This window comes from Trematomus bernacchii, unplaced genomic scaffold, assembly GCF_902827165.1.
Source record: "Trematomus bernacchii unplaced genomic scaffold, fTreBer1.1, whole genome shotgun sequence".
NCBI classification, from domain to species: Eukaryota; Metazoa; Chordata; class Actinopteri; order Perciformes; family Nototheniidae; genus Trematomus; species Trematomus bernacchii.
Window position 1 is genome coordinate 69,936 of NW_022987808.1, and position 27,232 is coordinate 97,167.

Here is a 27,232-nt window from a genome sequence, read left to right on the forward strand (position 1 = left end):
GTTTGTTCCTACCCGAGTTACTAAACGCGATGCACCGTTAATGCCAGTGTTTTGGCATTTGATTCCCGTCTTCAGTGAGTAGAAATAATGTCTTTTTTTCCTTACGAGTGAAGTGTTAATGTGTGTGAGACAGCATACAGAGTGTGTGTAAAGTGTTTTATTCAGCCTGGCTTTTTAATCAAAATGCCACACGGCTAAAGTGACCGTTTGACCGTTGCTAGGTGCAGCTGTGTTAGCTTCAGAGATGCTAACTGGTGAATTAAAAGGATGTTTTTCTTGGTAGTAAATCATGGATGAACACTAACTCTATCTCTACTTAATCGTAAATTACTGGCTTGTGTTGGTGTGTAAATGACCTGTAATTTAGCGTTATGAGTGGACTTTGACAGTAACTGCAAACTGCTGCAATGCTACCTCTTATATCCGCACGTCTTTCCACCTGTCATACGATACTGCACATAATTGTATTAGATTTAACTCAAATTGTATTGTTCTGGTAATCCATGTAAATATTGCTATATTTTAATGTTATTATAGTAACATCGTTTTTTTAGCATTTTATGTTATGGCTTTGACTGTATACACCAAGGCTAATTCCTCTTACTGTATATGTAAACCTACTCCGCAATAAACCTATTTCTGATTCTGACTAAAGGACTAGTTTATTGCCATGGAGACCAGCGACCATTCAGAAAAGTGAACATTTAATACTTTCTTTAAATATATTAAAGTCCATACCTCAAAATACTTTGTTCAACCATATAATGGCCCTCCAATTGTGTTTTTATTTTTGTCAGACAGTTTATAGATTTGTTATCTTCACGCCGGTGATCTGTATATCTTTCTTACTCTCTAATGCTGGTTTATTTCTATTTCTATTTTGAGATGTTTCTATTTTAGAATTGTTTATTTCTACTCTTTGAATTTGTTATTATTTGCAATGCCTTGCTTTGTGTTATGCTGCTGCAACTTTTTTTTTCTTCCCGAATTGTGATTAATAAAGTACATCTTATTTTATCATCCCATATTACTCTTTAATTCGGCAAGCGCTATGTCATCTGTTAAATTGAGCAATTTGGCAGTGTTGTTCGCAACCCTCCAGTTTCCTGTGCAAGTCTCCTCAAACCACCGCTTCAAAATCAATGCTTCGGGTATCGAACCCGCGACTTTGGTGTTATTAGCACCACGCTCTAACCAACTGAGCTAACGGACACATTTGCATACTGTTTTTAACATGGCAAAACTTAAGGAGAACTGGTGTGACCATTTTGGACGGATATATCTGTTTATGCAATCATTAATATTGTTTATAAAAAGCTTTATTTTAAAGCATTTTAGTATCTACCAATAATGTGATAAAGTTATATGAAATGTCATTTTTTGCCCATCATCCTAAGTCTAACACCAGGCCTTGTTTCATATAAGATAAGATAAGATAAGATGGAACTTTATTTATCCCCGTGGGGAAATTCAGACGTGTATAGTAGCAACAGGGTCAGAGTAAAAAACAGGATTCACACAAGGTAAAAATAATACAAAAATGTAAAATAAAGTGATATAGTAACTGTTGAAACAAGATATCACAGTAAACATGGACCATTTGAATGGACATACATACATATTTGGATTGTTAAATATATTACATAAGTGTGCAGATGTGAGTGCAGGTTAAAGTATTGTACAATAAAAGGTAAAGAGTTGTGAAAAAAATGGAGAAAATACAAGAAAAGTAGAAACAAAGGAGAGCTTCTAAAAACAGACTAACACTCACAGACAGGATGCATATGGCTTCTTTGGGAGAATAGGTGACATGTTGTGTGACATTTTAGATGACTACATCTATATAAAAAGCTTTATTTTAAAGCATTTTAGTATCTACCAAAAATGTGATAATGTAATTTCTTCCCCCATCATGCCACAAAGTGGAAGGCCACATGCAAATGTACCCGCGTCTGTGTTTTATGTAACATTCTCGTCATATCTCGAAAAATGAGTTTCATGATTTGGTTCAAGCTCCTCATCGCCATTCATATGCGTATTTGATTTCAGGACAACATTTGATTTTTAACCTGAAATATTGACATTTAAATACAGGAGTGTACTCTAAAGGAAAATGTAAATCTGTTATTTGTCAATTCAAGCAATATGAGATTATAGTTCACCGGATGGAGCATCAGTACACTACCAGGCAGAATTACATTGCAAACCTTATGGCTATTTAATATATCTTACGTTTTTGTTTATGTGTCCGTCTGAATTCTTCTTAGTTTAGTTTATTTGTTCATAGTGTCGTGGACAGTCCCCATTGATCAACTGTCCCAAAGAACAGTAAATGGAGCAGCTTTAGCCAACATTGCTCATTTCCAGCTGTTGTCCCCGGCCAGATGATAATAGACACCTTTTTAAAATCACAATACATCAACAGCATTAGTTATAAAGAAAGGATGAAGTAGATCGAGGCGAAAGGATCAAAGAGAACAATAAAATGCAAACAACACGCGTCACATATAGCACATCACAATCACACGACAGAAACGAGGGGTCCATGATCACAACATGTAACACACACACCATATCCAACACAGACGAGTGTGTGCAGGTGTAGTTCTCAGTGAACTTATTCTCTCTGTTCCCTTCCTCCAGCCGATGGACTGACCTCCTCCAGCAGAGATGTTGCTGAAAGATCTCCCGCGGGACGCCCTGCTGCGACCTCTGTCCAGAAATGAAGTGTTGGGCATGATTCTGAGGCTGACCATCTTTGGCGCTGTGACATATTACGGCATCAAATGGGCGATGGACGCTATGGACCCTACCTCCAAACAGAAGAGCCAAGCCAAGAAAAGGGTAAGTGGAACGTAGGCATTTATATTCTGTTAGATCTCAAGTTTCAAGATTCAAGGCTTTTATTGTCATTTGTACATAGCTACAGTCAATGAAAATCTGAGGTCACAGGCTCCTCCAACACAATACAACTGATACAAGTAAATACAAATAAAATAAAATAGAAATAGTGCAATCAGAGTCTATATACAAGTAATTGGAATATGATATATTAGATAAATAATGTGTAAGTTGCAACCAGGTGAATGTTATGGAGGTTCTCAATCTCAATCTCAATCTTTATTTATACATATAGCAAATTTAAAACAACCTCAGTTGACCAAAGTGCTGTACAGGGAACACAAACAATATAGAATAACACAATAGGAGTGAAATAATAAATAGACTGTAAGTGTAAATATGCACATTGGCATTGAATTGTATCTCGTTGCACTGTCATCGCTACTACCTCTGCTTTTACCACTCTTATTTATTTATTGTGTCTATTTTTTTACTGCAGTGAGAGTTGCCAAAGAAATGTCGTTGTACTTTGTATGATGACAATAAAGATATATTCTATTCTTCTATTCTATAATAAAACAATAATTGATCAAGGGAGATGTCTCTGTTTTTCCAGGATTTCTTCTGTCATCTGTTATCCTTTTGTTTCTCCTGCTGAAGTGTGTGTGTGTGTGTGTTTCCTCTGCAGGCAGAACAGCTGATGAGGAGGATCGGCGTTGAGGGCGTCAGTCTGACAGATTATGAGATGAACATAGCGTCTCATCTAGTTGATCCACAGACGATGAAGGTGAATGCTGTAATCCTAATTCATGACATCTTGATTTTAAAGGTCACCTATTATGCAAAATCCTCTTCTTCATGTCTCTTCTACATCAACGTGTGTCCCCTCTTCTCCATGTCTCTTCTACATCAACATGTGTCCCCTCTTCTCCATGTCTCTTCTACATCAACATGTGTCCCCTCTTCTCCATGTCTCTTCTACATCAACATGTGTCCCCTCTTCTCCATGTCTCTTCTACATCAACATGTGTCCCCTCTTCTTCATGTCTCTTCTACATCAACATGTGTCCCCTCTTCTTCATGTCTCTTCTACATCAACATGTGTCCCCTCTTCTTCATGTCTCTTCTACATCAACATGTGTCCCCTCTTCTTCATGTCTCTTCTACATCAACATGTGTCCCCTCTTCTTCATGTCTCTTCTACATCAACATGTGTCCCCTCTTCTTCATGTCTCTTCTACATCAACATGTGTCCCCTCTTCTTCATGTCTCTTCTACATCAACATGTGTTCCCTCTTCTTCATGTCTCTTCTACATCAACATGTGTCCCCTCTTCTTCATGTGTCCTCTACATCAACATGTGTCCCCTCTGTGTAAAGAGACTCTGAAAGTTTCAGGAACAAAGATTCTCTCTCTCTTTGTCCTGATCCATTTATATAAAAACCTGTCTGAAAATGAGCTGATCAGATTTTGGCCACTTTATGATGTCATAACAATGTTTTGGCTTGTGTAACCATTAGCCAATCACCAACCAAGGTAACCCCCCCCCCCACCCCACCTTATCACCTGAATCTCCTCCTAGAGCACCATTGTGTTCTTTTTAACCAAATATCTCTCAGAGGGGCGTGGGGAGGGGCTCCTTATTTTCATCTAAAGTAACAGACAGAGAATCAGCACTTTGGAAACAGGGCTGAAACAGAGGGGATTAAGGGATGCTGCAATGATCTGTTTGGTGTTTCAGCCAATCAGAGACAGGTTTTGTATATATCTGAGACCTGTAATATATTGATGAAAATCAGTATAATAGGGGACCTTTAAAGCGCCATGATATCTGAACTCTCTCTCCATATGAACCGTCCTGCAGGTGACCTGGAGGGATATCGCAGGTCTGGACGAGACGATCAACGAGCTGCAGGACACCGTCATCCTGCCCTTCCAGAAGAGACACCTTTTAACTGGATCCAAACTCTTTCAGCCGCCAAAAGGTAACACACATGTTGTCTAATCAGAAAGTGAACCATTATCTTAACATGTTTGCAGTAAAGGACAAAATAGGAGAATCTTCTTGTAGTAATTTGAGTGATATTCTAATGGATTGGAAACCAAACACTGATATGACATTATTTAATCCTCAGTGCTTCTTAGAAAGTATTTGGACAATTAGGTCAACTGTGTAGGAATTGCAGCTCTTTTTACACAAGTCCAGTTATTTTTAATTGTGTTTAACTTAACTGTAATGTTTATTTGACACTCTGCCAAACTACCTCGTCCTAATTTAGAAAAGTATGCAGTTACCGGGTATCCACGGGGTCTTAAAAAGTATTAAAAGTTGATAAATCAATTTAGCGAAAATGAAGGCTATTAAAAAGTATTAAACAGCATTTTCCAAGGTATTACATTCTGTAGCTTGTTTTCAATAAGTATATAAATTGTCCAAAGAGGTTGTATTCTACAGTCTGCCTGAATGTAATCATTGCGTAGGTGTGTAGTGTGATTCTGTGTAGTTTATTTATGGCATCCCGTTGGATTTGACGTCATCTGAACAGGACATCGCACGCTCACTGCTTGATAGCGCGCGAAGGTCCGTTTACGCCGGTTGTTAAACAACATCGTTATGGGGAAATGCAAGTCTGCGTCCAAATGGTTGGAAGATAAGGAGGAAGGACAATCAATACTGTATATAGTCAATGTGAGGTAAAGTGTGTCGCCAATGTAACCGGTTAGAACTCCAAGTGGCGATGAGGTCTTAAAATGTATGGGAAGGGTCTTAAAAAAGGTCTTAAAAGGTCTTACATTTGACTTCAGGATCCCTGCATATACCCTGGTTTAACAAATCAATGATTATAACGTGAAGTATCCATAACACATCTCACTTAGTCAGGGTTCAATAGTTTACATAAAAAAGGTCTTTTAAGGAAAAAGGTCGGGGCCCTCTGAGCAATGTGTCACAGAAATATCTGACAGTATTTATCCTCTTGGCCGCTTGACAGCAGACGAACACTTCACTCTCTGTTGAACGTTTTTACTGTTTGACAGAAAGCTTTAAACAGAGTTGAGGATGAAACAGCTTCCAAAATTAGCTGTTATGGGAATCTAGTGCTATTACTAGTCTCCAGCCTTTGTTTACATCATGCAACTTCTATAAAGTATGCAGCAAGCAGGGCCAAATGTTCCATCTGTATCACACACTTTAAAAGGTCCCCTATTATACTGCTTTTCATCAATATATCACAGGTCTCAGATATATACAGAGCCTGTCTCTGATTGGCTGAAACACCAAACAGATCATGTCAGCATCCCATAATCCCCTCTGTTTCAGCCCTGTTTCAAAAGTGCTGATTCTCTGTCTGTTACTTTAGATGAAAATAAGGAGCCCCTCCCCACGCCCCTCTGAGAGATATTTGGTTAAAAAGAACCCAATGGTGCTCTAGGAGGAGATTCAGGTGATAAGGTGGGGGGGGGGTTACCTTGGTTGGTGATTGGCTAATGGTTACACAAGACAAAACATCATGACATCATTAAGTGGCCAAAATCTGATCAGCTCATTTTCAGACAGGATTTTATATAAATGGATCAGGACAAAAAGAGAGAGAATCTTTTTTCCTGAAACTTTCAGAGTCTCTTTACACAGAGGGGACACATGTTGATGTAGAAGAGACATGAAGAAGAGGGGACACATGTTGATGTAGAAGAGACATGAAGAAGAGGGGACACATGTTGATGTAGAAGAGACATGAAGAAGAGGGGACACATGTTGATGTAGAAGAGACATGAAGAAGAGGGGACACATGTTGATGTAGAAGAGACATGAAGAAGAGGGGACACATGTTGATGTAGAAGAGACATGAAGAAGAGGGGACACATGTTGATGTAGAAGAGACATGAAGAAGAGGGGACACATGTTGATGTAGAAGAGACATGGAGAAGAGGGGACACATGTTGATGTAGAAGAGACATGAAGAAGAGGGGGACACATGTTGATGTAGAAGAGACATGAAGAAGAGGGGACACATGTTGATGTAGAAGAGACATGAAGAAGAGGGGACACATGTTGATGTAGAAGAGACATGAAGAAGAGGGGACACATGTTGATGTAGAAGAGACATGAAGAAGAGGGGACACATGTTGATGTAGAAGAGACATGAAGAAGAGGGGACACATGTTGATGTAGAAGAGACATGAAGAAGTGGATTTTGCTTAATAGGTGACCTTTAAACAATATTCCTACAGTTGCAAGGAATAGTTTATATAAGTCAAAATATCATTCAATTTGACTCGTATGAATTAATGACAGTGACTGAAGCTCAAATTAAACACTTAAAAACGAGTTTTACCACAGATTTGACAACATTTAACTTCAGTAAAACACTTTTGTTTACAGCGAATGCCTTGCAATCAATACGTCTGAATTCTTGAGGAGTTTAGGTGCATTAAAACACTTAAATAAAAGGTCTATAAACTGTTAAATCATGTGTCAAAATGTACATTCTGTCGTTTTGCTCAAACAGGATGTAATTTTTAGACGTACAAGTATTGTGAATAATGTTTGCAGGAATGTCACTACTTCTTAAATCTCCACAAGGTTAAAATTCACTTTATTTCATAATTTTGTTGTCCTCGCAGGTGTTTTATTGTTTGGTCCTCCAGGATGTGGGAAGACGATGATCGCTAAGGCAACAGCCAAAGCGTCGGGCTGTAAGTTCATCAACCTGCAGGCGTCCACGCTGACGGACATGTGGTACGGCGAATCACAGAAGCTCACTGCTGCCGTCTTCTCATTGGCTGTCAAGATCCAGCCCTGCATCATCTTCATCGATGAGATTGGTGAGTCTGATGACCATGTGGTGTTAGTTTATTACACTATCAGATAATAAATGATTTCAAAAAGTGATATTGATATCTGAGGTTTTCACCGTTTTAAGTCCTATAGTATTGAGGTGTAAGTGCTTTGGATAAAAGCGTCAAATACCATGTAATGTTATGTAATGTACACTGGAAAAAATGCTGAAAACAAGGTGTTTTCACTTGTAATAAGTACAATAATCTGCAAAAGAACGAGTGAAAATTAGCTTGGTAGGATTTCTTGAAATAATATGGGATATTTCTATAAATTAGATCTTGTAATAAACTTGAAAAAACTTATTTTTAACTATATTTTACCAGAATCAAGAAATGTTATGATACAAAATAAGCCAGAAAATGCTCAAAAGTCTTCTGTCGTATGGTTAGTTGGTGAATTTCTAATACAAATGTGTTTTTCAAAATCAATAAGATGTATTTCTTGATACAAGATGATCCATCTTTTACAAATAACACAGCAGCTTGAAAACGTTGTGACATGTAGAAAAATACTTGTTTCATCCGAGATCCAACTCAAAATAAGGGTTAACGAGATACTTAAGATGCATTGTCTAAAAACAAGACCCTGTAACTCACTGCATTGTTACTTCTTCAATATTCATTATCAAGTGTAAAGACATATTCTGACCAGAAATCAGACGGATATACTTGGCAAGATTTCACATTTTTGCTCATGTTTCATCCCCACGAAATATCCCTGATGTTACTGATCTTAGTCTGTAATGTGTTGTGTATATGCTGTCTCCATCTTTATTTCTCAAGTACATTTCAAAAGGTTGCTAAAAAATTATCTCAGTATTATAAAGTAAAATTGAGCTGTGGATGACCATTTTAGTTTTCACTTCATAGCACTGTAAATTGCATGAAATTATGAGCTGAGCTGTTTTGTGTGTGTGTGTGTGTGTGTGTGTGTGTGTGTGTGTGTGTGTGTGTGTGTGTGTGTGTGTGTGTGTGTGTGTGTGTGTGTGTGTGTGTGTGTGTGTGTGTGTGTGTGTGTGTGTGTGTGTGTGTGTGTGTGTGTGTGTGTGTGTGTGTGTGTGTGTGTGTGTGTGTGTGTGTGTGTGTGTGTGTGTGTGTGTGTGTGTGTGTGTGTGTGTGTGTGTGTGTGTGTGTGTGTGTGTGTGTGTGTGTGTGTGTGTGTGTGTGTGTGTGTGTGTGTGTGTGTGTGTGTGTGTGTGTGTGTGTGTGTGTGTGTGTGTGTGTGTGTGTGTGTGTGTGTGTGTGTGTGTGTGTGTGTGTGTGTGTGTGTGTGTGTGCCCCAGGAAGAATAGCCAATGCTAGTGCTAATGGGGATCCTAAGAAAGAATAAAATAAGAATGTCCTCCTCGTGTGTCAGATTCGTTTCTGAGGAACCGCTCCAGCCTGGACCATGAGGCCACGGCCATGATGAAGGCCCAGTTCATGAGCCTGTGGGACGGCCTGGACACTTCCTCCACCACCCAGGTAGCACCACCAGGAGTCTTTATTATAATATATTTACCAGATGTAGTCACACAGGCACTTAATGGGTAGGATTTCTGTCGTCTCTTAAAGGTCACCTATTATGCTAAATCCACTTGTTCATGTCTCTTCTACATCAACATGTGTCCCCTCTGTGTAAAGAGACTCTCTTTTTGTCCTGATCCATTTATATAAAAACCTGTCTGAAAATGAGCTGATCAGATTTTGGACACTTTGTGATGTCATAACGATTTGTTGTCTTGTGTAACCATTAGCCAATCAGCAACCAAGGTAACCCCCCCCCCCCCCACCTTATCACCTGAATCTCCTCCTAGAGCACCAATGTGTTCTTTGTAACCAAATATCTCTCAGAGGGGCGTGGGGAGGGGCTCCTTATTTTCATCTAAAGTAACAGACAGAGAATCAGCACTTTTGAAACAGGGCTGAAACAGAGGGGATTATGGGATGCTACAATGATCTGTTTGGTGTTTCAGCCAATCAGAGACATGTTCTGTATATATCTGAGACCTGTGATATATTGATGAACAACAGTATAATAGGGGACCTTTAAAGCTACCTTTTAGAAATTCCTGTCAGAAGAAGCATCAATCCTTGCATGCAGGTCTTTATGTTTGAAGACAATACTAGGTTTGGTTTTAATCACAGAAGCATCGTTCAGTTGTTATGCTTCATATATGTGGAATAAACTGCAGGTCTGCTAAAACTCTTAAAGGTCACCTATCATGCTATTTTTAGGCAATAGCATAGGTCTCAGATATATAAAAATATATAAAAAACATGTCTATATGTATGTAAGTGTTTTGCTCAAAATACCAAACAGATCACCCATTCTAGCCATGCCTCATATCCCTCTATTTCACTTCCTGTTTCTAAAGTGCTGATTTGGGGTATAAAGCTTTACAAAATAAAAATAATTGATAAAAATAAAAAAGGAGGGGGTTGAGCTCATGCGGGACCCGGCAGCTACTGTCTAAACTAAATACTGCCGTGATGAAACGCCATATCATGGATTATCAAGGATTATTTCTGAAACAGTATGGAGCTCAAAGGCTTTCTCTCTTGCCGGTTATACCACAAGGTGAGTTCCTTTTTATTTCCTGCTTCTTCACACACATGCTCTCCAGTACAGGTTAGCTCTGAGTGTTAGCGATGCTAATGTAAACATGCACCGACCATATTATGTCCAAAACAGTCGGGCATTGTTTCTGATAGCAACGTTTCTGATAGGGCCGTGGGTGCCCCGTTTTTAGAGATTTGGGTATGGAGGAAAAAAGAGAGGGTTTTATTTTCTGACGCTGCGTGAGTTCCCCGACACACCGGGGACACATATGTATGTATAAAAGACATCACAAAGTGCATTTTGCATGATAGGTCCCCTTTAATACTTTAAAATCCAGGCTTAAGACTTTTCTTTTTGCCTCTGCCTGTTATCAAATCAAAAAAACTTGTCATATCTTTCACTTCACGCTACCTATTATTATATTTCTGTACCCGTGTTACCCAATTTCCGCTTAGTATTATCTAGGCTTTTAGTGACCGTTTTTGAAATGTGATGTCTAATGTTTCTTGTAAAGCACTTTGAGTTGCCTTGTTGTTAAATTGTGCTTTTTAAATAATCTTGCATGTGATTCTTCTGATTGTAGGTGATGGTGATGGGAGCTTCTAACAGACCACAGGATGTAGATCCAGCCATTCTGCGCAGGATGCCCGCCACGTTTTATGTTGGCCTGCCAGTAAGACACAAACACTTTCACAAACCATTGACATCTCATTTAAGTAATACAGGGTTTAAGCCAGTACGATACACTGGAAAGAATGCTGCTCCAAAAACAAGTTAAACAATAATGAAAACAAGCTGTTTTCACTTGAAATAAGTACAAAAATCTGCCAATAGAACAAGTGAACATTAGCTTGGTAAGATGTATTGAAATAAGAAGGGATATTTAGATAAATCACATCTTGTAATTAGCTGGGAGAACTCATTTTGAACTATATATTTGACCAGAATCAGCAAATGCTCAAAAGTTTTCTGTTTTCTGATGTTAGTTAGTTAGTAAAAAAACATGTGTTTCATCTGAGATACGACTCAAAATAAGATTTTTTGACTTAACAAGATGATGCATTGTCTAAAAACAAGACCCGATATCTCACTGCAGTGTTAGTTCTGAAGTTATTGTGTCTTATATCAGGTGTAGAGACATATTCTGACTAGGTATTAGACACATATACTGGGCATGATTTTGAGTCTTTGTAGTGTATTAAGCCAATCATTGACCTTATACAGAACTCCTCCACTGGGTAATGCACGGGACTCAGCAGCCGCCCTTTACCTTTGTTTCCAGCAGTGTTTAGACATTAGTGCCTTAATAGTTTTGATGTGAGGATCCAAGGTGCATACAGATGTAGCAGCTACTGGCGCTTTAGTTTTCTTTGAGACTGTCTCTGCAATGTCTCGTCTTGTCACCCCAAAAAATCACCTAAACGTTCTAGTAATTCGATAACCCGTGTGTTCAAGTAAATTCAATTACAAGTACAAGTGAAATATCTCAAATGGAAAAGCTATCTGAAGCTTGAGAAAGAGGAAATATTTTAAATATATCTTACCAACACTAGAGAGAGTTTCTGTATACAGAGACTTTTACAAGCTACGAAACACCTAACCAAATACCCTAAAACTAGTCTAATATAACGACTAAATGCTCGTAAAACACTCGTTACATCTGTCCTAACATTAGTTTAAAATAGATAACATATAATTAACACACATATTACAATGGCTCTGTATAAGCCAACACAATGTTATCATACAAATGTTTCTTTAAATCTTATCAAATCAAATCTCCAAATATAATGTTATCTAAACCCATTCCTTCATACAGTATGTAGCACGTTCATGTTTACTGCCCCTGTTCTATATCCTTAACGTGTATACTTCTACAAATGTGTGTATATATATATATATAGGGCGGTGGTGGCGAAGTCCATAGGGACTTGGCTTGGCAACTGGAAGGTCACCAGTTCAACTCTCAGTGCTACCGAGGTGTCCCTGAGCAAGGCACCGTTCCCTACACTGCTCACCAGGCGCCGTACATAATGGCAGCCCACTGCTCCTAACACTAGGATGGGTCAAATGCAGAGAAACCGTTTCATTACATAGTACCTATACTGTTTAATGACAATAAAAGTGCGAGGGGAATATACTTAAATGAAAATCGAATGAGAAATATGTAACTTTAACTTAATCCCACTTCTTGTCTCATTATCAGCTAATCTATTGAGTGATGGTGCGTTTAAATGAGGGCTTTAATCCACACACAGTAAAGCAGCAGAGCTTAAACTGTGTGTGTTATGGCTACTGGCGAAACTACAAAAAGCACAGAGTAAATCTTTAATCCGGGACAATAAAAAGCTCCTTTTACTGTATAGTGTCAGATATAAATACATATGTGCTGCTGGTGCAGGAGCAAACAGTAAATGAGAACAATTACAGCCATTAGGCAGGTAACGTGGCACTTAGACGGTGTCTGATGAAGAGAGTCTATAAACGTGTCATTAGTCGCTGATTGTTAGGTACACTCTCTGTTTTTGATCACATTGGTATGCTTTAAAGAACCGCTATCCTTCTGTCTCTGCAGAGCACGAGACAAAGACAAGACATCCTGAGGCTGATTTTAGCGGGAGAAAACGTAAGATGTGATGTCTTTTGATCCTCAAACACCTCAAAGACATACATACATAAAAGCATGGTTCACTGAGAACTACACACACTCGTCTGTGTTGGATATGGAGTGTGTGTTACATGTTGTGATCATGGGTGTTGCCCCTCGTTTCTGTTGTTGATGTGCTATATGTGACGTGTGGTGTTTGCATTTTATTATTCTCTTTTATCCTTTCTTTATAAGTAATGCTGTTGATGTGTTGTGATTTTAAAAAGGTGTCCATTATCATCTGGCCGGGGACAACAGCTGGTCCATTTACTGTTCTTTGTGACAGTTGATTAATGAGGACTGTCCACGACACTATAAACTAAACTGTATTTCACTGTCGGATCACATTAAAGTAGACCTCTAACAGGCTAAATCTATAATACTATGTTTCACACACACACTGTTCTATGCAGCTGAGCAATGGCATTCATCTGAAGGAGAGGACTGCTATATTTTACTATATTTAGGGCCTGGGGCCTCATTTATAAAGGGATATACGCTCAAAAAATGGCGTACGCCAGTTTCTACGCAATGTTTGCGATTTATAAAATACTAACTTGACGGGAAAATGTGCGGTCCTCCACGCAAACTCTAACCCATGCGTACGCACTAAGCACAACAACGGGAGAGACGAGAAACTGCGACACCGTTGGCAGAAGGAAGAATGGAGAGAAATATGTGGAAATAAATAAAATGTTACCTCTCATTTATCAAATATGAAGAATTCATTTTCAAACATTGATTAAAGCCAATCTTAAAATGATTAAACAAACGCCTGTTTGAGACTCCTCAGTGCACACAAAAACATAACTTGGAGAAATAAATAAATACGGATATGTTATTTAAAACCACCATATGTTGTGTTAATGTTATGAAATGTTTTCTCATAAATTATGCGGTAAGCAGGAGGACAGAATAACGTCTAAACTAACGCCGTTTTGCTTTTCTATAGGTTGTAGATACGAGCATGGTTTTATATACTATCACGTTTAATCGTGTTTTATGCCGTTTGCCAAGACTTGATAAGTCGCTCGTAAAACACAGGAGGTATGGAAACTAAGAACACCATATGTGGTAAATTGTACAGCTAATATAACACAACACATTAGTTGTATTTCCTTTAACTGGTGGATTATGGATATATAGTTGCTGATCGACAGCTGGAACACAAACCACCAAATACAACAAAATAATTCAGATCCTGTCGTCATGACTACACTCCGGAGGGATTTCCCGATCATTTCTTACAGTTTCTCATCAAGGGGGTGTCTCCTGTCCCCGGTACAAACACACTGCCTGAGGAAGGTTATGTGTATTTTTTTTGCCATTAACTTTTTTCGGACCACTTATTTATTTATTTTGGTGACGATCCGACCTCCATGCTGCTACTCTGGTTCAAACTGCATCCACCAAACAATATGATTTATCTCGACCTCCCCACAATAACCAAAATCTGACACGGTGTGAGATGTCTTTTTTAGCTGTTCTATCGTCATTTCCTGCGATCTTCTTCATGCAGTCAGTCAAAATGAATGAATGAATGGGCGTTTCTTTGACTATTTATAGGCAAATATGGGCGTTACGAGTCGATTGTGATTTATCAAGGGAAACAGGCGTAGGGAGTGCCGTACGCACTTCCCTCGCCGGTACGCAATGTTTTGTGAATCGGAAAATGGCGGAAAATGTATGTACCTATTTTTGTGCTTTGTACTACGTAAGCAACCTTCCTACGTCAATCCTACGCAAGGCGTTATAAATGAGGCCCCTGAGCACGAAGTGTGCGAAGACCTATTGAAATCCTTGTTTTTAATGTTATTATAGTTTTCTTAAAATAGTTCTCCACCAAGTCAAATTCCTCGTACGTGTCAACCTACCTGGTGATCAGAGATGGCAAAAGTACACACATCCTTTACTCAAGTAGAAGTACAGATACTTGTGTTTAAAAATACTCTGGTAGAAGTACTGACTAAACTACTTTACCCAACTAAAAGTAAAGAGGGCTTTGAAATGTACTTCAGTAAAAAGTACCCATAACTAGCAGCTATTTTAAAGAGTACCTGACCTCCCTTTATATTAATAGAACAATAATGTCATTGTTAGCTAATGAATGTTTCCATGCTGAACAACGGCAACATGACAACGTTTTCATTGGTCCCTCTTCTTTAGAGAAGACCAGGAAATGATGGATACACGGATCGTGTTCAAATCAATAGGCACGCAATGACTCTAAATAATAATGATCACGCCACCAAACACACATTCAAACTAAAGGAACCAGCCTGTTTGGGAAATGTAAGAAGTAGAAAGTACAGGTATTTGGGTTCAACATGTAAGAAGTAGAAAGTACAGGTATTTGTGTTCACAATGTAAGAAGTAGAAAGTACAGGTATTTGTGTTCAAAATGTAAGAAGTAGAAAGTACAGGTATTTGTGTTCAAAATGTAAGAAGTAGAAAGTGGTCAGAAAAATAAGTAGTGGAGTAAAGTACTGATACCAGAAAAATGTACTTAAGTACAGTAACGAAGTATTTGTACTCTACTGCTTCCCACCTCTGCTGATAATAAACCTGTTTCTGATTCTGATTCTGATGAATCTATAATACTCTGTTTCTCACACACACTGTTCTCCGCAGCTGAGCAATGCCATCAATCTGAAGGAGATCGCAGAGCGGACAGTGGGATACTCGGGCAGCGACCTGCGGGAGCTCTGCAGAGACGCCGCCATGTACCGAGTCAGAGACTACGTCCGCAAGGAGCAGATGAGGCAGATCGCTCAGCAGCTGCAGGACAGCGAGGAGGAGGAGAGGTACGACTCACCTTCACATTTCTATGTAAACACTGGGTAACACTTTATATTAAGGTACACATATTCACCATCAACTAGTTGTTAATTAACATGCATATTAGCAGTATATTGGCTCGTTATTAGTCATTATAAAACACGTATTAATGCCTTATTCTACATGACCATATTCTACAAGTACTAGGCCATTATTTAAGAGTTTTTCCTCAATAACCCTCTAATTAGTGCTTATTTATTGCAAGGAAGTTGTTGTACATGAGTTTGGGTCTTAATGTGCTCAATATGCAGCAGCAGTACCACAAGAATTGTAATTCTCCCATAATAACACCTAACAAATATGGTCTATTCTTATGTAACAAGACATGAAACTATAAGTGTTAATTGTGTCTAAATAACTCAAAATGTGGTATTTCTAACTCAGAATATGTTCCCTATTTTAAAGTGAAGTCTTGTTCATAACAAATAAGCTAGTAGTTTGACTCTAATATGTTAATGAGCAACTAGTTGATGGTGAATAAGTGTACCTTAAAGGTGGGGTAGGTAAGTTTGAGAAACCGGCTCGAGATCGCTAGAATTTGAAAATACACAACCGGAGAAAATCTGCCACTTCCTTACAGAGCCCCTCCTCCAACACACACGAACGCGCACATGACCAATGAGGGCACGAGATAAGTTTGTGCACAGATGGAAGGCTGACAGGCAGGTAGGCCATCCAGTTACTTTAGCCGGGCCGGCTCAAATGATTGGTCGTGCTGTTTACAGTACTACAGCTTCCACAGATGACATTTTTTTTATGGATTTTTTGTCAAAGCACTTCAGATATTCATTGCTATCGGGATGTTAAGAGCATTCCATGGAATATAACACAAAGTGTATCTCGAGCCGGTTTCTCAAACTTACCTACCCCACCTTTAATATCAAGTGTCACATGTAAATACTGTTATTTTTTACTATATTTTCTATTATTTTTATAAATTATTATTATTATCATAGTTTTCTTAAAATAGTTCTCTATCTGTGTTTTTAAAAAAATTACTTTTACGTATGCAACATGACATCAAGTCAAATTCCTCGTGGCGTCGTCAGGAGAGACGGTTTTGATGTAAGAATACATATGTATTGCCAGGAATACACAAATGAATGTAATGGAGTTTTGGAGATTAGGCCCCGTTGTGCGGGAGTATCATTCGGGAGGGAAGAACCGATCCGATGAAACCCCCCGGGGTCTAGACCCTGGTGGTGGTGAATGGATAGTGGGGGTCGGTCTGAAGGGGAGGGGCTTAGCTTGACCCTGGTGGTGGTGAATGGATAGTTGGGTTCGGTCTGAAGGGGAGGGGCTTAGCTTGACCCTGGTGGTGGTGAATAGATGGTTGGGGTCAGTCTGAAGGGGAGGGGCTTAGCTTGACCCTGGATTCAGAGGGGCAGAAGGTGAAAAGGGGGGGGGGGGAGGAGGGTTGCGTCGAGTCACCTGAAATGACAGCTGTCAGAGGGGAGAGCAGATTTAAAAGTGTTAGCGGAGCGCTATGATAGGCTTGTGAGAATAGAGCGAAGTGATTGGTTAAGCTGGGGAGTGACGCCCCCGATCACTTATTGAGAGGAGAGAGAGTAGTAACATGGAAATAGTAAATGAATGAGTAAAGAAGGTCTTCCTGGTTGAACTTGCGCTGAGCTTCATTTAGTCTCAGATCACTTCCACATGTTCTCCATCAGCTTCGTACGGCACCTTGGACATAACACAAGAAGAACATCCTGTTTTTGTTTTTGAAAGACAAACCTTTATTAATGATCCAAACATTTCATTTGATCACACATCCCATCAGTAAAGTCTGTTCAATGATTTCATGATCAGTTTCACTTTATCCACACCATGAATGTGTTTCATCTCAGCTATTTCAAACACAATCACACATGATTTCCTTATTGATTATTATCATGATAAGTTATGTTCTATAAAACATCAGAGTACCCACTTTCTATTTGGATAACAACAACAACAACAATTAGTCTGCAAAACAATAACTGTAATATTATACAATGTATTTCCCAAGCAAAGACTCTAAGCTATTTACAGCAGAATAATAAATGGTGTACTTATTGATTATGATCATGACAGTAAGTAATATCATTTTAAATAAACATGTTATGATGACATAAGTGTTATAACCATCTGGGAACTCATCGTTAGTTAATTTGGGCAACAATAACATTTAATCTGTCAGAATAATACATGTGATTATAAATGTCTCTGTTGTTTTAGAAAGTGGGCAGAATAAAATGTGTACAATAAAAGAAGCTCTGCTGCTTTCTCTCTGAAGACTCGTGCATTACAAGAGAAACAACAACAAGAATCAAAAGAAATATCCAACACATATTTAGAGCAAAGTTTACATATCAGTTCAGGTGAACAAGGATCCTCCTGAGCAGTGACAGCCTCCATGGCTACACAGACACAGGAAGGAGCCGGAAGAAAGTCCAACATCTACAGAACAACTCATGAGAAGATGTTGAAGCACATCCCATCATGTTTGATTGACAGCTGATCTCTGCACAGTGAAGACATGGACAATCAGCTCTGATGGACACACGGTGACTTTAAGAAGTAGAAGAGTTCCTCCAATGACTTCAGGCTATTTGAGTTTACAAAACTCAGCAGTGGCTCCATCACTAGAATAAAGACAAACTCCAGCATGTAGCGGCTGAGTGAATGTGGTCTGGACTCTGTGGAGGAGAGTCATGGTTTCAGAGACGCTGTAGAAGGACAGAATACCTGCTCTGTGATCCAGGTACACTCCTACTCTGGAGGACAGAGGACCTGAGACGGGAGTGAGGATACTGTTGTAACGAAATCTATAACTGTTTTGGTTACAATCTAAGGACCAAGATTTGTTTCCAAATAAACTTTCAAACCCTGCTCTGCTGATATTCTTGTATGCGACTGCTACATAAACTGCTGCCCCTCTCCACTCCACCTCCCAGTAACAACGTCCAGTCAGACTCTCTCTACTCAGGACCTGAGAATATAAAGTGAATCTGTCTGGGTGACTAGAATAAGACTGATGTTTTTTCACGAGTGTTGCTTTTCTGCTCCCCTCAGATAATACCAGCCGTTTCTCTGCTGTGTTTGGATCCAGAGTGATCTCCTGTGAATATGTTAAGAACCCAGCTCTGGTGGTGGGCTCTGCTGCTGACAGTAAAACATCCACTTCAGTTGGTGAGACGTTTGTCCATTCCTCTCTCAGGACGTCCTGTAGTTTGTCTCTGACTGCTGACAGGGCCACCGTCACGTCCTCAAAGTAGCTCAGAGGACGGATGTTGATGCTGGAGGAGTGTGTAGGTTCACTGAGGGCTGACAGTGAGGGGTAGCTGTGCAGAAACTGGTTGTGATCCTCTGTGTGAGACAGAAGCTTCAGCTCAGCGTCTCTCCTCTTCAGCTCAGAGATCTCCTGCTCCAGCTTCTCCTGAAGCTCTTTGACTCGACTCACTTCTCTCTTCTGCTGGGATCTGAGCTGCTGCTTCACATCAGAGCTTCTTTTCTCCATGAGACGGATCAGCTCAGTGAACATCTTCTCACTGTCCTCCACTGCTTTATCAGCAGAGCCATTGACGGCCTCCACCTCCTGCTGAAGCAGCTTCACCTCCTTCTCTCCGTCCTGGATTCTCTGCTGGATGTTTAGTCGACTCCCCTCCAGCTCTCTCTGCCTCTCAGTCCTCTCTGCTGCAGCTGACACTGTGTCGTGGCCTTTGTGTTCGTCCACAGAGCAGATATAACAGATACTCTGCTGATCAGTGCGGCAGAACAGCTTCATCACCTCGTCGTGACGAGAGCAGATGTTCTCCTGAAGCTTCTTGGAGGGCTCCACCAGCTTGTGTTTTTTTAATGGAGCTGCGTCATAATGAGGCTGGAGGTGTTGGTCACAGTAAGAGGCCACACACTGCAGACAGGACTTACAGGCTCTCAGTTTCCTCCCAGTGCAGACATCACAGGCCACATCTTCAGCTCCAGCATAGCAGAGATCAGCAGGAGCAGGTGGGGGTCCAGTCTTCTTCAGCTCCTCCACTAAAGCTGCTAACATGGTGTTTTTCAGCAGGACAGGCTTCGGTGTGAAGCTCTGCCTGCACTGAGGGCAGCTGTGGATTAGCTCTCCATCCCAGTGCTGTTTAATACACTTCATGCAGTAGCTGTGTCCACAGGGAATAGTCACCGGATCCTTCAGTAGATCCAGACAGATGGAACAAGAGAAGGTTTCCCGGTCCAGCTGAAATCCTTTCTGCGCCATTTCACCTCTCAGTAGCAGCGAGTGTGAGTTTCACTTCCTGAGAGCTGAAACTAGTGTGAGAGGTTATCTGAACAGGATGTGTGTGTGTGAATGTGGCCTATCAGCTCTTGTGCTTTACCCACATGTTGGTTACACCCCTCCTCCTCAGTGTGGATCTGAAGGGGAGGAGCCAGGAAACACAGAGTGGAGCTGGCTGTGTCTGAGAGCAGGAAGAAGAGGGAGGGCTATGATAGGCTTGTGAGAATAGAGCGAAGTGATTGGTTAAGCTGGGGAGTGACGCCCCCGATCACTTATTGAGAGGAGAGAGAGTAGTAACATGGAAATAGTAAATTAATGAGAAAAGAAGGTCTTCCTGGTTGAACTTGCGCTGAGCTTCATTTAGTCTCAGATCACTTCCACATGTTCTCCATCAGCTTCGTACGGCACCTTGGACATAACACAAGAAGAACATCCTGTTTTTGTTTTTGAAAGACAAACCTTTATTAATGATCCAAACATTTCATTTGATCACACATCCCATCAGTAAAGTCTGTTCAATGATTTCATGATCAGTTACATTTTGTCCACACCATGAATGTGTTTCATCTCAGCTATTTCAAACAGAATCATACATGATTTCCTTATTGATTATTATCATGATAAGTTATGTTCTATAAAACATCAGAGTAGCCACTTTCTATTTGGACAACAACAACAACAACAACAATTAGTCTGCAAAACAATAACTGTAATATTATACAATGTATTTCCCAAGCAAAGACTCTAAGCTATTTACAGCAGAATAATAAATGATGTACTTATTGATTATGATCATGACAGGAAGTAATATCATTTTAAATAAACATGTTATGATGAAATAAGTGTTATAACCATCTGGGAACTCATCGTTAGTTAATTTGGGCAACAATAACATTTAATCTGTCAGAATAATACATGTGATTATAAATGTCTCTGTTGTTTTAGAAAGTGGCCAGAATAAAATGTGTCCAATAAAAGAAGCTCTGCTGCTTTCTCTCTGAAGACTCGTGCATTACAAGAGAAACAACAACAAGAATCAAAAGAAATATCCAACACATATTTAGAGCAAAGTTTACATATCAGTTCAGGTGAACAAGGATCCTCCTGAGCAGTGACAGCCTCCATGGCTACACAGACACAGGAAGGAGCCGGAAGAAAGTCCAACATCTACAGAACAACTCGTGAGAAGATGTTGAAGCACATCCCATCATGTTTGATTGACAGCTGATCTCTGCACAGTGAAGACATGGACAATCAGCTCTGATGGACACACGGTGACTTTAAGAAGTAGAAGAGTTCCTCCAATGACTTCAGGCTATTTGAGTTTACAAAACTCAGCAGTGTCTCCATTATTACCATAAAGCCAAACTCCAGCATGTAGCGGCTGAGTGAATGTGGTCTGGACTCTGTGGAGGAGAGTCATGGTTTCAGAGACGCTGTAGAAGGACAGAATACCTGCTCTGTGATCCAGGTACACTCCTACTCTGGAGGACTGAGGATCTGAGACGGGAGTGCTGATACAGTTGTAACTAAATGAATAACTGTTTTGGTTACAATCTAAGGACCAAGATTTGTCATTGTTTCCAAATAAACTTTCCCCCCATGCTCTGATGATATTCTTGTATGCGACTGCTACACGAACTGCTCCCCCTCTCCTCTCCACCTCCCAGTAACAACGTCCAGTCAGACTCTCTCTACTCAGGACCTGAGGCCGTAAAGTGAATCTGTCTGGGTGACTAGAATAAGACTGTTTTTTCACTAATGTTGCTTTTCTGCTCCCCTCAGATAATACCAGCTGTGTGTGTGCTGTGTTTGGATCCAGTGTGATCTCCTGTGAATATGTTAAGAACCCAGCTCTGGTGGTGGGCTCTGCTGCTGACAGTAAAACATCCACCTCAGTCGGTGAGACGTTTGTCCATTCCTCTCTCAGGACTTCCTGTAGTTTGTCTCTGACTGCTGACAGGGCCGCCGTCGCGTCCTCAAAGTAGCTCAGAGGACGGATGTTGATGCTGGATGAGTGTGTAGGTTCACTGAGGGCTGACAGTGAGGGGTAGCTGTGCAGAAACTGGTTGTGATCCTCTGTGTGAGACAGCAGCTTCAGCTCAGCGTCTCTCCTCTTCAGCTCAGCCATCTCCTGCTCCAGCTTCTCCTGAAGCTCTTTGACTCGACTCACTTCTCTCTTCTGCTGGGATCTGAGCTGCTGCTTCACATCAGAGCTTCTTTTCTCCATGAGACGGATCAGCTCAGTGAACATCTTCTCACTGTCCTCCACTGCTTTATCAGCAGAGCCATTGACGGCCTCCACCTCCTGCTGAAGCAGCTTCACCTCCTTCTCTCTGTCCTGGATTCTCTGCTGGATGTTTTGTCGACTCCCCTCCAGCTCTCTCTGCCTCTCAGTCCTCTCTGCTGCAGCTGACACTGTGTCGTGGCCTTTGTGTTCGTCCACAGAGCAGAGAGAACAGATACACTGCTGATCAGTGCGGCAGAACAGCTTCATCACCTCGTCGTGACGAGAGCAGATGTTCTCCTGGAGCTTCTTGGAGGGCTCCACCAGCTTGTGTTTTTTTAATGGAGCTGCGTCATAATGAGGCTGGAGGTGTTGGTCACAGTAAGAGGCCAGACACACGAGGCAGGACTTACAGGCTCTCAGTTTCCTCCCAGTGCAGACATCACAGGCCACATCTTCAGCTCCAGCATAGCAGAGATCAGCAGGAGCAGGTGGGGGTCCAGTCTTCTTCAGCTCCTCCACTAAAGCTGCTAACATGGTGTTTTTCAGCAGGACAGGCCTCGGTGTGAAGCTCTGCCTACACTGAGGGCAGCTGTGGATTAGCTCTCCATCCCAGTGCTGTTTAATACACTTCATGCAGTAGCTGTGTCCACAGGGAATAGTCACCGGATCCTTCAGTAGATCCAGACAGATGGAACAAGAGAAGGTTTCCCGGTCCAGCTGAACTCCTTTCTGCGCCATTTCACCTCTCAGCAGCAGCGAGTGTGAGTTTCACTTCCTGAGAGCTGAAACTATGTGAGAGGTTATCTGAACAGCAGGTGTGTGTGCAGTGAATGTGGCCTATCAGCTCTTGTTCTTTACCCACATGTTGGTTACACCCTTCCTCCTCAGTGTGGATCTGAACGGGAGGAACCAGGAAATACAGAGTGGAGCTGGCTGTGTCTGAGAGCAGGAAGAAGAGGGAGCGCTATGATAGTCTTGTGAGAATAGAGCGAAGTGATTGGTTAAGCTGGGGAGTGACGCCCCCGATCACTTATTGAGAGGAGAGAGAGTAGTAACATGGAAATAGTAAATTAATGGGTAAAGAAGGTCTTCCTGGTTGAACTTGCGCTGAGCTTCATTAGTTTTCAAACTGATGGCATATTATAGACTGATGTTCTCTTAACCTGACATTTCAATTAAAGTCGCTGTATGTGAAGCATTGTATTTATTTTTTAGTGAGATGTTACAATTAGTTATAATTAGATCAGATTAGATGTACTTGTGTCAAATGTGTGGGATTATTTTTGTTGTCACAGGAGCATAATAACAGACATAAAAATCGTATTAATAAAAGTATAAATTAATACGAATACATTTTATTTTATTTGGGCCCATGTCATGCTTTTCCGGTTATTACCCGTCCCCTTGTGTGTTATGAAGGTTTTTCTGCATGTAAACGGTCTGCAGAGTCACAAACCCTCAAAGTACACCCTGTAGCGAGTAAAACTGTAACACAGAAAAGACCTGTCTATGCTGCCCCAGAACGCCTCGTTGGACATTTCTCTTTTTCCATTGTTTTCTTCCTGAGTACAGAGACGTAACTATTTGGATAGTGCAGGAGCTCCAACAAGCCGTTTAGGACAGAGAGTGAATACACATACTATACAGAGATGCTGTATGAGAAACCAATGTGAGTTTGGCACATTGAACAATGTAAATCTATTCTATTCAACAATGGAATTATGATCAGTAGAAATGGCCATGTGATGGGACCTTTAAAGGAAAGTATATCAAAAACACACAAGCAGGGCATACAAAAAACATCCAGTAAAATATAGAAATATCGGTGTGTGTCTGTGTGTCTGTGTGTGTGTGTGTGTGTGTGTGGGTGGGTGGGTATAAAAAAAAAATACAGAATTAATCATTATAATAGACCAATCTACTAATCATACAAAATGATATAGACATATATACATCTACATTATACAAGTGTGTAAAGTGTATTTGTAATTGTTCTATTAAAACAAAAATAATGCAAAATTGAAAATATAACCTGCAACTTAATTGAGATTCAAATGTAAATGATCTCTAATGGATTGTAATTATGAAACAGTCTGAGTTTGAACATTCAGAAACACTGAAGTTAGTCAAATGTCCTCTAGCACTGTATGTGAGATATTGGAAGTTATCAGAGGCTGGTTTATTTTTAAATCATCTTATATTTTATAAAAGGCTAAATATCTGATCTGAGTAACCCGTGCTTCGGTTGTTGCTAAGCGACTATAGAAACCCTGTTGGAGCAGAACATAGTGTGACCTATAGTTGTCAGCACGTTGCTTCAAAGGGACATCAGGAAACAGCTGGAGGCTCAAACATGTGGGCTGAATGTAGTTCTTGGAATACTGTGAAGTACATGAAGTCTTGTTTCAAAAGTTAGATATATATTGAACTAGAAGACCATGTGTACAACAAAAGAAATAAGTATCAAATAGTTTGCCATGTTGGAATCATAAAGACATTTAAAGCCTTGAGGGTACAAAAACTGTAAAAGTGTTTTACATATTCAAGGCCAATATGAATATGTGAAACTCATACATATTGAAATACTTACACTTTCGATTGATGTGAAACAGGTCCAGAAAACACGTTCATAGAATAGAATAAATAGCTATAAATATTCATATCTGTCATATTTATATATCTATATCATACATATACATTATTTGTTGTTATTTATTCTACTATTTCAACCATTAGACGGTTTATACATCAGGAAAAACAAACAATTAGAAGTCGGAGGGCAGAAAGCAAAGTGTATACAGAGGTAGTCCTCCTGATAGTGATCCAGTTGCAGGATAAAGAAAAAAACAGATAAACAAAACTCTATATATACATTCACATACATAAGTACACATATACATACATACATCCATTTCCAGGGTGAAAATAAAATGATAAAGTACAAAAAAAAAATATCCTACAAGTCCATGTTCAGATAACAAGACAAGAACTTCACACCGCGTTCACACCGGAGTACTTTTCCCCGTACTTTTCCCGCTTAGTTCCGTTAGTACCCCTTATGTTGCGTTCACACCAAAAAGAGTACTTAGTGCCGGAAACATTTTTAGTGCCTGCTAGAGAGGTGGTACCAAAAAAGTACCAATTTCTATTGGCTCGGCGAATTGCAAACCACGCCCCGTAAAACTCTGAAAAGTTTTGTGAAGCCGCCATTGTATTTGTGGCATTAGCATTAGCATTAGCCCCGCGCACCAAGTGGATTTTGCACAATAGGGGAACTTTAAATCGAATCTAATTTAATGCTGTTTTTATACATAGTGTGTGCAGCATGTTAATATGAAACAGAAAGCTCATTGTCTAAACTGAAAACTTGTAGCTCTCACCTTCCCGAGAAAACAGAAGCTACCTGATGTCGACACCGTGTCCATCTTGTGTGTCCTAAATTAAGTGTGTGTGTGTGTGTTCGTTCAGGCCGGTGGATCAGGAGCGTCTGCGCCCCGTCACCCAGCTGGACCTCCTCTTCGGTCTGGACAAGATGAAGGAGTCCAAGCAGGCCACGGTCGCCATGTTTCCTCTGGAGGTACCGCTGGACTGAACTCTGGGAACACAGGGAACACTTTCCCCTCTTTTATCTGCAGAATATCAGAGGCTGGAAAAGCAGGAAAATCTGACTTTTTATTTATTGAGAGAAGGGTTTTTTTTTGGTCTGAGCATGCTCACTTTCAGCACAACCCTGCTACCTGTGGAAAAACACTTAATTTAGTCTCAAATTGCGATATACAATAGGAGGGAGTGACTGCTGTTACACACTTCTCTCCTGCACCACTATAAGGTTTCAGATACTGTCCTTAAAAATGCATTTCACACGATCATTATCAGAGGGGATTAAGTGACTCTGGACCTTTGCTGTTTGACTTCTAAATCAATTGTCTACTAACTTTATTTTCTGGGTGTTTGATAACAAAGGATTGAATCCCTTTTTGAATCTGAGCTCTTTGGAAGATATCATGTATCTGGCCCTGGTTGCATTACACTATATTCTCTACAGATGTTGTTGTGTGGTAGGACATTAGTCCGTAATGCATCTCAGCCACATGACGTCCCAAATAACAAATAGCTTTTTCATTTTCAGGAAATACCAATCTAACTGTAATAACTTTCCTGTTGTTTTTCTGAACTGGCTTAGATAGCTCTCTCCAGCTGGTTGAACTGATTCTGTTTTTGTTTTTTTTAAAGCTGACAGGAACACTGTAATTCTTCAGTTTTTGCTCTCCGTGATCATTTCCATTGTGTTATGTTTGTTTGATTGCTTCTTGACTTATTAGAAGTAATAGAGAATGCACTTAGCCGGTGTGAGGATTTAACAGAAAGCAGTAGCAATGCAATTATTTTCAGGTCTTATAACATAAAACGGTTACATGTATGTTGCCATGCTTTCAAATCACGCTATGTATCAATAGATAAAGGGAAGAACAAAGTCAGCTACAGGTGAAATGTAAAACAATCTGTGTAACACCTAGTCATGTAGTCGCTTGAGTCAGGTTTGAAAGGTACTGTAGACAAAAGCAAATCACTAAACAAACATTCAACTAGTGTCAAATAGAGTTTAAACTTCAATCTGTAGTTGGAAGAACTTCTAAACCGAGCTACACGCGACAATAAAGACACGGATATAAGCTGTTACATCAATATAAATCGTTACTCTGCTATCAATGGCTATAATATGATACAAACCTGATTATTACAGCTGTTAGTAGATGAATTATAGGAATTGTGCATGTCTGTGAATGTGAAAGAAAATGCTGGGTAAGAGTTAAGGATACTTTAAATGCAATTAAAGTTAACCAATTTCAAGGTCATAAGCTGTTTTAGTGCTGATTTGTAACAGAAAATAGTCTGCACTTATTGTCTTCCAACAGCTGTTACCTCTTTATGTTCAATCTGTCCTGGGGCACAAAGAGTGTTTTTCAAGTGTCATATTTATTGTCACTTTGAATGTTTTTAATAAATGAACTTCCTGTCAATCACCACTGCAACGCA

The 27,232-nt window shown here is 40.1% G+C and overlaps 2 protein-coding genes across 2 annotated transcripts; one reads left to right on the forward strand and one right to left on the reverse strand.

Moving 5' to 3' along the window:
* Positions 1–27,232, forward strand: atad1a (ATPase family AAA domain containing 1a). Its single transcript, XM_034150887.1, has 10 exons — positions 1–74; positions 2,644–2,844; positions 3,530–3,628; positions 4,706–4,826; positions 7,465–7,665; positions 9,038–9,144; positions 10,806–10,895; positions 12,798–12,848; positions 15,501–15,673; positions 25,664–27,232. Exons 2-10 carry the CDS (start codon positions 2,671–2,673, stop codon positions 25,785–25,787), a joined length of 1,140 nt encoding a protein of 379 aa, XP_034006778.1. The 5' UTR covers positions 1–74; positions 2,644–2,670; the 3' UTR covers positions 25,788–27,232.
* On the reverse strand, positions 18,247–20,033 carry LOC117498739 (tripartite motif-containing protein 16-like). The gene has a single exon (XM_034150886.1). It carries the CDS (start codon positions 19,945–19,947, stop codon positions 18,298–18,300), a length of 1,650 nt encoding a protein of 549 aa, XP_034006777.1. The 5' UTR covers positions 19,948–20,033; the 3' UTR covers positions 18,247–18,297.